A 12,052-nucleotide genomic window follows, 5' to 3' on the forward strand; every position below is an offset into this window, starting at 1 on the left:
AAAGAAATGGACGAAAAACAATTATGTAACACAGCAAAAAACAACAATCACTCAATTACAGGCTCCTGACTTTGGGAGGCACATACATACAGACTTTGGCAGGGTTAACATGTTAGCCGGAATCCCAACCTTCTTCTAGGTGTCAGACCACCAATTACTCCCTCCTATTTAGAACGTAAAAGTAGTCTTTCTCTGACACAAAACAGTGCTTTTGATGTCCTCGTTTAATTAAACTAACCCACACATTTGTAGAAATGAAACTTTTGGTGAAAGAGAAATATATCTAGACCATTTTGAGCCAAAATTTACTTGTCTATGAGTTTGCATTAAAAATTGAGAATTAATGCGCTCCATAGTATACTAATTTAAGATTTTCAGAAAACCATCTGGGTTATTTTTGGAGTAGCTCTGTTCGAAGGTCAGTTATTTTGTTAGAAGGCTTTAAAGGTATGGTGAAAATTGGCATGTATAAAGCTGATACATGTACAATTCAGGATATACCTGGTTTCTATGAAGTTAAACTTAAGGTAAAATATTTAGAAAGCTGTGATAATTGCAAAATTTGGTTGAATAGATAAGGATTTTTAATTGGTGGTCCATATCCAGAAATCAATGCATGATTGCGCATGCGCTGGAAATGAATGGTCGACTTTTTTGACAGCTCCAAAGAAAAGTTTGAAAAAGTTTAAAGAATCCATTAGTAGTATCCTTTAACGTAAATTCATACGATAAAACCACAATGCATTAACATCGGCATTACATACTACTCACCTAAATCGAAACAAAACAGATCTTAATTACTTTTTTCTCCACCGGCCAGTTCTGACAGTTTGGCGGGTAAATTCAACAGTTCTGTCCCTTAGTTTAACTCTCCATTAAAATACAAAACAAACCGGGAACAACTCCAATCACTTTGCAAAAAGATAAACACAAAAAAACCTTAACTATCAGATGAGCAAGAGAAAGCTTCAGAGATATATTGAAGAGCAGCCACACAGACCCTCCGGTATCAGGTATAAAGTCCCCATATTGATATCAGACAGCAAAGGTTATTGCTTGAGAGACGCTTGTAAACAATACAATTTCCCCATCGAATCCTGGTGTATCAGTGGCGCCAGAACAAGTGCACTTGTGGATCTATTAGAAAATCGTATTGAAAAAGCCATACAAAGACACCATCATATTGTTGTTTACTTCTGGGCAGGGACGTGTGACCTGACACATAAAGAAGGTAAATTTATAGAACTTAGGCACAAAGGCAATACGTCAATTGAGACAATAGAAAAAGAGTACCAGAGAGCCATAGCTATAGTAAACAAATACTCATCAGCTGAGATAAAATTTCTCGACTACCCAGTTCTATCAATCTCTACCTGGAATAAGAGGAAGGGCCACAAGCATCCAGAAGACTTCAAAAACCAGGACAGCCTCATAACAAAACAAATAACAGCGCTCAATAAAACCATCTGGAAAATTAACTCCACACTTAGGAAAAACTCTATAAAAGTCAGTAGATACTTCTTCAGAGGAAGAAAAAGGAAAGGAAGATCTTGGACAAGGAGAACAGTTAACCTTAGCATCAATAACAAGGACGGTGTACACCCTGGTCAAAGCCTTAGTCTAGCAATAACAAAACATATCCTACTTGACACATACAAAGAGTGCTACCAAGAGGTGAATGAAAAAGATATTCTGGTAATAGACATTGAAATTGAGGAGACGAATTCGCTTCTCTAACAGTTTAGGTGGGTTTATCCTATCACTGTTAGAAAACCGACAGCTACCCAAATCAATCTATCAATCAATCATCGACCAAATACCAGGATAGAAATATCGCACATTCGACATATGTAACTGAGTCCACATAGAAGTTGGGAATAGAGAACTGGAGAAACATCTACATGCAGGAGACCTTCGGCCAAAGCAACAAAAAGGTAAGTAATAGAGCTTAGGTGGGTTTATCCTATCACTCCACTACACCACCAAAAAAATTGCACAATAGCCTTAAAGTTATCCTGTTAGGTAGATCTTTGCCTAGATCAATTAGAAGTTGAGAATATAGTACTGGAGAATTATCTACACGCAAGACACCTTCGGCTATAGAAAAAAAAAGAGGTAAGTGGTCGAGCTTAGGTGGGTTTATCCTATCACTCAACTACAATACCACAAAAGTTTGCGTGATAGCCCTTAAATCATCTTGCTAGGTAGATACTATTAGATCCTTATAGAGTACAAACATATATCCGGATAAATATATATAATACGAACATATAGTCAATTAGTATATAAATATAGATATATACTCAACTCATGAAAAACAACCCATGCCTCCCATCAGAAGAAGTAACCGTTTGACAAGCAATAGAAAAAGAAAATCAGTCACTGAAGAAACACAGGACAAGAAAGAGAAAGAAAAGTTAAACAGCTCTGAAGAGGAAAAGGAGAGCATTCTATGTGCTGGATGTTGTAGAGACGAACCACCAAAAACTATAAGTACTGTGAAAGAAATCACCTGGCTTGAATGCGATCTGTGCAATAAGTGGTGGCACAGTGTATGTGCAGGATACACAACAGAGGATGCAGGAAAAATTATAAGTACAGGTATTAAATTCCCATGTGCACTCTGCATCATAAAGCAACCATATATACTACTAACAGCTGAGTATCATCAAACAACTAGTGATACCAAAACAGACCAGAAAATTGATAAATTACTAGAGATCACAAAAACAATAGGACAAGGCTATCTGCAAAGTAATAACCATAAGCAGAATACAGAAGGAAAACTACCAAGGGCACTAAGAGAGAAGAAAGACCCAGAAAAAATTATAATTATAGACAACATAGAACAGCCAAACACAGCTATAGACAGTACAACAATTAGAAAAGAGTTAACAAAAATCAAAGCACTTGAAGATCAAATAGAAGAGGCGTATAGCCTACCAAAAGGGGGAATAGCTATCCACCTGAAAGACCAAAAAACAAGGGACATAATCATTAAATCCTGGCCAATAAATACATCCGTATTTGGCGAAAAGTCTGTGGCACACAAACCAAGATCTATAAACCACGGAACAAACTCTTGTTACCTACATAATATTCCTGTCCATCTATCAGAAGAAAATCTATCATTAGATCTGTCACACCTATATAAAATAAAAGAAGTGAAGAGAAAAAAGTACAGAGACACTGGGAAACTTATGCCAGTAGTAAAAGTAACCTTTACTGACCACGGGGAAGTTAAAAAAGCTATCACCTCGAAAGGATACTGCCACCCCGGCACAACAACATACTCTAAATTTCAAGCAGAACAACCTGTTAAAGTTGTTAGGTGCTACAATTGCAACAAATTTGGACACATTGGCAAGCGCTGTCTAAACATAGCTACCTGTTCAAACTGTGGGAAAGAAAACTGCAAGATTAAAGACTGCAAAAACACCCCGTGTTGCGTAAACTGTGGGAACATACACCAAGCAACATCAACAAAGTGCGAAAAATATCTTGAAATAATCAACAAGAGGAGACTTTACAGCATACTGAATACACAGAATGAAACTCCTCTTCCTGAATGCACAGGCCATTAGTACGGCCTATCAGCAACTTGTACATATTGTAAATAGTTATGATGTAGATATTGTTTGTTTAAATGAAACACACCAAGAAGAGAATAAAAAACTAACTTTTTTAGACTGGCAAGTGTTTGATAAACCACGTAAAGGAAGAAAAGGCGGGGGCGTGGCTATTTGCATCAACACTCACAAAACCAATTTCACAGTCACTAAATGCACAGACTTTGAAGACACAAACTATGAAAGTGTAGCAGCTACCATACACACAGATAACAACATCATATTCAATCTGCTAGTACCCTACATTCCACCAGAAGAAACAAAACAACTTGAAGAACTAACTACCAAAGTTCAAAAGGTACAACAAAACAACAAGCATGAACTGATTATAATGGGAGACCTTAATGCTAAAAGCTTAGAATGGAACAATGACAAGACAAACAAGGCAGGAGAAATAATTGAAAACTTCTTGACCAAAACAGACATGCTGTGCGTTAATGATGGCCAGCCTACAAGACGAAATACCAAAAGTGTCATTGACTTAGTCATTATAACACCCAGCACTATTAGTAAAGTGCACAACTGTTCAACACTAGTCCATGAAAACATACGATCTGACCATATATGTATACTAACAGAACTTGATGTATGCAAAAAGGAACAAAACAACTTAACAAAAAGGAAAGTATGGCAAATTAACAAAGTAGACTGGAATAAATGGAAAGAACAGGCAGAAAAGAACATGGAAGAATGGCTACTGAACAATCCAAGCAATGATAATGTAGATGAAGTATACCAATCACTTAAAGCGGCTATTGATAAAACGATGCAGGAAGTTATCTGCCAAAAAGAGATGAAAGAAAAAAAATCAACTAAACCTCCATGGTGGAATTATGATGTTAATCAGGCAAAGAAAAACTTAAACTATAAACAAAGGCAATATAGGAAGAGAAACATCCCACAAAATAAAGAAGCCCTTGTTACAGCAGAAGAAAAGTTTGAAAATGAGAAAGAAAAAGCTATGAATGATTGGAGTGAACACCTAGTAGACCAGATCAATACATCAAGAAACTCAAAAGAGGTATGGACAACTTATAAGAAATTGACCAAAAAGAAAGATTGCAATACCATCCTGCCACTAATAGACCAAGACGACCCACCAGCCTTTTCAAATCAAGAAAAATGTAAAATTTTGCAAAAAACATTTTTTGAGGGTAAGCATCTAAAGACCGATGAATTTGACGAAGAGTTCTACAAACAGACTCAAGAGGAATACAAAAGAATATGTGAATTAGAGAAAAGATTGACAAAAAGAGAACATAAATTGGACTATGAGGTTACCACGGATGAAGTTGAGGCAGCAATATACCTACTAGAAATAGGTAAATCGCCTGGAGCTGACGGCCACTTCCCAGAACTATTTAAGTTTGCCGGAGAAAACCTCATAGAAGCAATACGAACTATGGTGAACCTCACACTAAAACATGGCCGGCTACCACAGGAATGGAAGACAGCAAACATAAAATTCCTGAGGAAACAAGGAAAAACCAATTACTACTCACCATCATCATACCGACCAATAAGTCTAACCAGTGTCATGTGCAAAATTACTGAAAGAATTGTTCTTAACAGGCTGGCAGCGTTCATAGAAGGAATGAAGCTTATAGAAGAAAAACAAGAAGGATTCAGGAAAAAACACTCAACATCAAACTGCCTGATCAGGTTTATTCAGAACACAATAGAAAAATTCAATAAAGGAGAAATCACCCTTGCATGTCTTATTGATCTTGAAAAGGCATACGATTCAATCTGGCGAGAGGGACTACTAGTAAAACTACACCATTTGGGTATAAGAGGAAATACATGGGCCTGGATTAAAGATTTCCTAAATAACAGAATGGCAAGATGCATCTTCGAAAACTATGTAGGTGAAGAATTTGAAACAAAGATAGGGCTACCACAAGGATCAGTTCTGGCTCCCACATTATTCAACATCTTTATCAACGACCTACTGGGAGACATTCTAGGAGACTACACCAAATTTGCTGATGACGGAACACTCTGGCAAACGGCTCAACCAGACCAGATACTGGAACTCAAAGATAGAATGAAGGATGACATCACAAAGGCAGTGAAATGGACTCAAAAGTGGAGAGTAAACATCAACCTAGACAAAACTGAAATATGCATCTTTTCAAAAAAAAACATCGATGAAGAGGACAAACGCATTTTGATTCAAGGTAAAGAACTGAAATACAACTCAACACCAAAGCTTCTTGGAATCATTATGGACGAGATAATGACCTTCAGTAAACACATTGATGCAATCGAAAAGAGAGCAAACCGTAACTTAACTATTCTGAGAGAAGTGCGACAGATCAGCAAATTAAAGACAGAAAAGTTATTACAATTATACTACAGTCTAGTCAGATCAGTCATGGAATATTGTAGTCCGGCCTGGCAAATAGCAGAACCAAAAGACCTGCAAAAACTTGACAGAGTACAGAGAAAAGCACTTATCCTATGCATGGATATGCCTACAACATCTGGCAGAGAAGCACTAGAAGTGGAATCAGGAGTTATGCCAATAGACCTGAGACTAGAACAAATAGCCATTAAAGAGATTGCAAAGATTAAATCCAAATCTGCACAGGAACCAATCAAACAGCAACTTGTGAGGTATGAAGAACATGACGCATATGACAAGTATCCAACACCAATGGGCAAAGCACTAAGCCAAGCAGCAGAAATGGAAAAACAGACAAAGATAAACATCAATCTTATAGAACCAGAGTTTACCTACAGACTGGGAGAAACTCAAATGACTCAATCAAAACCTTTATATTGGAGTCAACTAGGCAACTCAAAATCAAGGACAAATGAGCAACAGGAACTTTGCCAGGAAACCATTAACCAACTCATGGGAGACTGCACACAAGAACAAGCAATATCGTTTACAGATGGATCATGCCTAGGGAACCCAGGACCCTGTGGAGCAGGTGCAATTATCTATGCTGAACACATTAAACCTGCTGCCAGATTACATAGACCTGTGGCACAAAGAGGATCCATCCTTCTTGCGGAACTCATAGCAATTCTCATGGTCCTAGAATACTGCATTACAGAAAACATTTACAATGCAATACAAAGAATCAAAATTTTCTCTGACAGTCAAAGCGCCGTGGGATTACTTACACTGAACTGGGCCCCAAACAGCTACATCTCCGTAATAAGAGAAATAAAAGAAAATATTGAACATCTTAGGCAAAAAGGACTCAATGTAATTGTAGCATGGACACCAGGACATGCCAACATAGTTGGTAATGATGAGGCTGACATCCTTGCAAAAACAGCGGCAGAGGAAGCAAAAGAATTACCACCGGAAAATAACGTCATAACACTACAGGACGTCAAACAAGCAGCATACAAAAGTACAGGAAATAAATGGCAGAGAAGATGGGAAATATCTGAGAGAGGCAGGGACCTTTATGAAAAAATACCAACTACAAAACACTCAATTATGTATGATTTCCCAACTAAAAGACATTTCAGTATATTCGCCCAACTAAGAACTGGCTATACAGAACTGAATTACTACAAGAACCGAGTAGGCCAAACCAACGCCATAGAGTCATGCAACTGTGGAGCACCTGAAACGCCTCAACATTTCCTTCTGGAGTGTCCCTACTATGAAAAAGAACGAGAAGATATGCTACACCAAATATCCAAAGAGGTCGGGGTCAGAAACTTGAATTTAGCTACTATGCTGACAAGACTGGACGGCGAAAACACAGAAGAGACAAAAGCCAAATTACAAACAGTGGCACATTACATTGACAGAACGGGCAGATTTAATACTGCTGTTCCTCAATCCCAATCTTAACCAGCGCATACCAAATTTAAAGCACAGAGAAGAAAATACATCGAGGAAAACGCACCAGAGAGTAAAACCGTACATTGGGACAATTCGTGCCAACAGGCCTTAAGATTGAGGATTGAGGATCAACGCCACTTTGCTCATTTGAATATTATACTATTAAAATCGGATACGGGTCACGGAAATTATATTGAAATAATAGGGATTTTTGAAAAATGTCTATTTTAAATTAAATTTAAGTGATAGACAGGTTGCCGGGCCAGAAAATAAATATACACAACAATATACAACATTTAAACGAAACATAATGACTGTCGTTGCAAAAATCAAGGTTCCTGAGCTATTTTGAAAATTGAAGCGAGAGGCTTTTAACATTACAGTATAAAATACAGGCTAAAATGGCTGAAACGTCAAATTTGCAAACTTCGTGTTGAAAATTAGCTAACAAGGTCATTAGAAAACAAGTTGCCGGGGTGAAACTTGAAACTTGGATGTCCAAAGAATAAACAAGTCCAAACCTTGTATGTGTAGTCGTTGAACTCTAGGTTCCCAAGTAAAGTTAAAATGCCAATATTTTAAGAAGAATAAACTCACGAGAACACGAAAAAATTCTCTTAATTCGCGTTCATTGTTTTGATTTTGACCGCCTGACAACTTTACGGAAATATCAGAATGATTATAAACAAGGACTCTGTGACGGGCAACTTATAATATCCGCGTTTTAAAGATTTTAACGATATCAAGCCAGTCCAGTTCAAACTATAATCACGTGGTACAATTCTCATTTACATATTATGAATATTAATTAGCAAAAGCACTACTAATTTCTGGCTATGTTGACACCTTCTAAACCTGGGACAGTGTCGTAAAAGTACAACAAAGAACGAACTATTGTCTGGATCAATACGTTACAAGAGCAAGTATAATGTATACCATATCTGTTGCACAGGGGCAGAGATTGTGATTCTGACTAGAGCTTATATGGAACATACGTTTGTACCATTATTGTAGCGCGCAGAAGCTGATAGGATTTACTCTGACATATACTTGTCATGTAGCGCACGGGAAGGCTATGAGTTTTTCTCAAAAATTTCATTCGTGTATTGGGCAGCGTCAGAAATCCAGTTTGAAACGAGCTTCTCTGATGCATAACATTCATATATCGCATTAACAGATCTCAAGAGTTTGAGACGAGCTTATCTAATAGATACCAGTCCAGTTGCAAAGAGTCAGAGCTCTTGTGTTTTTAAACATCTACTCTGGATACATATCAGCCCAGTTGCACAGTGTCAAGACTCATGAGTTTTAAACATCTACTCTGGATACATATCAGCCCAGTTGCACAGTGACAAGACCCATGAGTTTTAAACATCTACTCTGGATACATATCAGCCCAGTTGTACAGTGTCAAGACTCATGAGTTTTAAACATCTACTCTGGATACATATCAGCCCAGTTGTACAGTGTCAAGACTCATGAGTTTTAAACATCTACTCTGGATACATATCAGCCCAGTTGCAAGTGTCAAGACTCATGAGTTTTAAACATCTACTCTGGATACATATCAGTCCAGTTGCACAGTGTCAAGACTCACGAGTTTAAAACGAGCTACTCTGACACACATTCGATAAATAGTGATGTAACACGTTCATAATCTAAATTTAGTGTGTTATCCGTCTTCGGAGAGCAGTTAATATTTTAGTTATATCCTAAAAATAAAATGTGACAGTATAGCAAACTTTTTGAATTTTGTGAGGAATCAAGATCAAAAATATGTTTAAAGTGGATCCGTAACCTTTGACCTACATTTCATGAACTCTTTAACCTAATAACAAATAATGAAAGTACTGCTATATGTGTAAAACCTCTGTAGTTTTGAACACATGACAATTACTACTCGGCAGTATATACTTATGACCAAAATGATAATAATCGTGATGTGCTTGTGTTTTTGTTTTTTTAAATTTATATCATTTTATTCTACATAGTTTACTAACATAAAACTAGCACATTGTAATAAATGAGTTACCAGCTAAGAAAACTTTTATTTTTGAAAAATATTTAGAATCACATTTGCGATCTGAATCGAAAAAGTTTTCATTGGTAACTTTTACTTTTAAGAAGAAAATGATAATTTGATCTTCTTATATTTGAACTAAATTCGTTCAGCCACTCGAAAAGACCGAGACATATAACGAATATGGCTTGGTTAGCTGAAAACTAGCCCTTTTATTCAGAATTTTTAAATGCTTAAAGAAAAATATATCTTTCTGTGTTAGGTGAAACATTCAAAATAACTGAAGATATGTTTGCTAGAATATTGTAACTGTGCACGTTTCACGATATTTACTGGTTTTCGTTAACGAGGGAACTTTACATGTATATGATGAGTGACAATTTGATACATGTATAAGAAAGTACTGATGCACAGTACACTAAAGAATGACTTGCCAACAATAACACTAGACTAGTAGAACTACTATATAAGAAAACATAGCTATTATTCAACAATTCCAGGCTGTGAATATAAAACGACTTTCTAAAACCTATACGATATCCTATATTGTCTCTAACAATCGTGTTTTTATATATGGTATGTTATTGGTATTTCAATGGAACGGCAATATTAACACGCGAAGGTTATGATATTAAACTTCATTATATTTCTGTTTACTCTGTTGTTAGTCATTTAAAGGTATTCTCTATTCTAATTGATTCTTATTATGTTTAAAACGCAATCAATTAACACCAAAATATGCATTGGAATTTTCCTTATTTCCGGGATAAAATGACATTAGAAGTAAACAGAATTGTTCCTGCAAGAACTAATGTTTATTTGAAATAGCATTTACAAAATCTAAATCGGATGAGATACTAAAATTGACAATGGAAATGGAGAATGTGTCAAAGAGACAACAACCCGACCAAAGAAAAGAAAAAGCCAAAGGCCATCAAGAGATCCCATACTCGGAAGCTTGATTCAGGTTTCTTCTTACAAAAAATGGGTACTAGGTCAGTGATAATGGACGTCAAATTAAACTCCGAAACATATAAATAAACTTAAAGTAAAAATCACGCAAGACTATCAAAGGCTAGAGCCTATCGACTTGGGACAGGTGCAAACATGCGGCGGTCTTAATGCTTTAATGTTTGGAAACTTAAGAACAGAAATAATTTAAACTAAATTAATACTCACCATGAGGAAATAAACTAGTTTACACATAACAAGACCCATAAACCAGGTTTCAGTAACGTCCACCAGTAACGTCGGAGGTAAACATATAATTATAATACCCAAATCGGCGACAGAAAGGTTCACAATAAACATATTAGTTACAGTCCGCATTTGTCGGTTTCTCCATACTGCAAAGCATACTAAAACGTTTCCGGTCAGTCCGACTATAAATGTTATTATATAAATGATAATTACAATCCATTCATACCAAGCTGGTTTAATATAATTCTCCATTTCTTCTCTGATGCCGTCCAATTGTTCGCCACAGTAATTTAGATAACATATTGTTCCATTTTGTACAGTATTTTGAGACATCATCTCGGTGACACCGGACGAAAAGTTTCCGGCAGTAGATATATTATTTGACATTTTAAAAGCTGTTGAGACTAATTCAGATCTGTTATATATTCAAATACCGGAAATCTTTCGTCTTGAAGATCATTTTTCTGTTAAAACACTTTCTTCTTTAGTGATTACAAATTAAGCAGAACAAAATGATAATAGTTAATGCGATAGTAACACATGTCTTTCCTTTGTAATCCTCCTCAGATATGATCATCAATGGTATATTGAGATGTGTACAGTTCAATTGCTTAAGTTAAATGAAGAAGCAGCTTTCCATCACAACACTAAAATACCTGAAAATCATCAAAGTTATTTTTATTTTAATTGGTATGGATTGTAACAATTCCATTAGTTATGTAGCTAAGGTAAAAACAAAATAAGATATTAACAATTACATCCTATTGTACACGAAGATGCTGATTGGTGTTTGGTATATATTGTATATTTACCCGTGGGAGAGAGGGTTGGACATGTATCGGTCATTCTATAACACTGATTGGTAATCGTTAGGTGGAATCGATTCAACTCTGCTACTGTTATATTAATCAAATATAAAGATTGTCTTTAATATCACTTGTAAATCTATTTAAAATATAATTGTGAGAGATAGAAAGTAGGAAGAGAATTAAATTAAGATTTTTATAATGTAATAACGTCTGTACTAGTTTGTTACTTGTGATCTTAATCTTTTGTGATCTAATCTGATTTCAAATTTTTCAGTTACAGTGATTACTTAATTAAATAGATAGTTTTCAGTACAGAAGACGGGTTTTGCCACAGCACGTTATGCTATGTACCAGTCTCCAGTTGTAATGATTGAGTTCCATGTCTGTATCACTCAAACAGCCAAGTAGTCAATGCATTTACTGGGTTGACATGTTACTAGTTTTCTGGTGCAACGAAAATGTGGAAGATAAAACAGATAAAGGCATGTTAATTTTAAAGTCGAAACCAATTTGTAAATATATTTATTTAAGGATTGCTGTTTGAAATGTAATAAATATTCTGATTCAAACACCGGCGAAA

At 36.0% G+C, this 12,052-nt stretch overlaps 1 protein-coding gene across 3 annotated transcripts in view; it reads right to left on the bottom strand.

Annotated features, from left to right (window-relative positions):
* The window catches only part of LOC143052265 (orexin receptor type 2-like), a 98,073-nt gene that overhangs the window by 64,727 nt on the left and 21,294 nt on the right, over positions 1 to 12,052 (bottom strand). For 2 of the 3 annotated variants that reach the window (XM_076225276.1, XM_076225256.1), the window contains exon 2: positions 10,643 to 11,319. In XM_076225276.1, coding sequence (XP_076081391.1) covers positions 10,643 to 11,050 — 408 coding nt within the window. In that variant the 5' untranslated portion in view covers positions 11,051 to 11,319. Of the gene's footprint in view, positions 1 to 10,642; positions 11,320 to 11,823; positions 11,917 to 12,052 lie in introns of all 3 variants that reach the window. The other variant, XM_076225265.1, reaches the window with a different exon arrangement.

Source organism: Mytilus galloprovincialis, chromosome 1, assembly GCF_965363235.1.
Source record: "Mytilus galloprovincialis chromosome 1, xbMytGall1.hap1.1, whole genome shotgun sequence".
Lineage (NCBI taxonomy): Eukaryota > Metazoa > Mollusca > Bivalvia > Mytilida > Mytilidae > Mytilus > Mytilus galloprovincialis.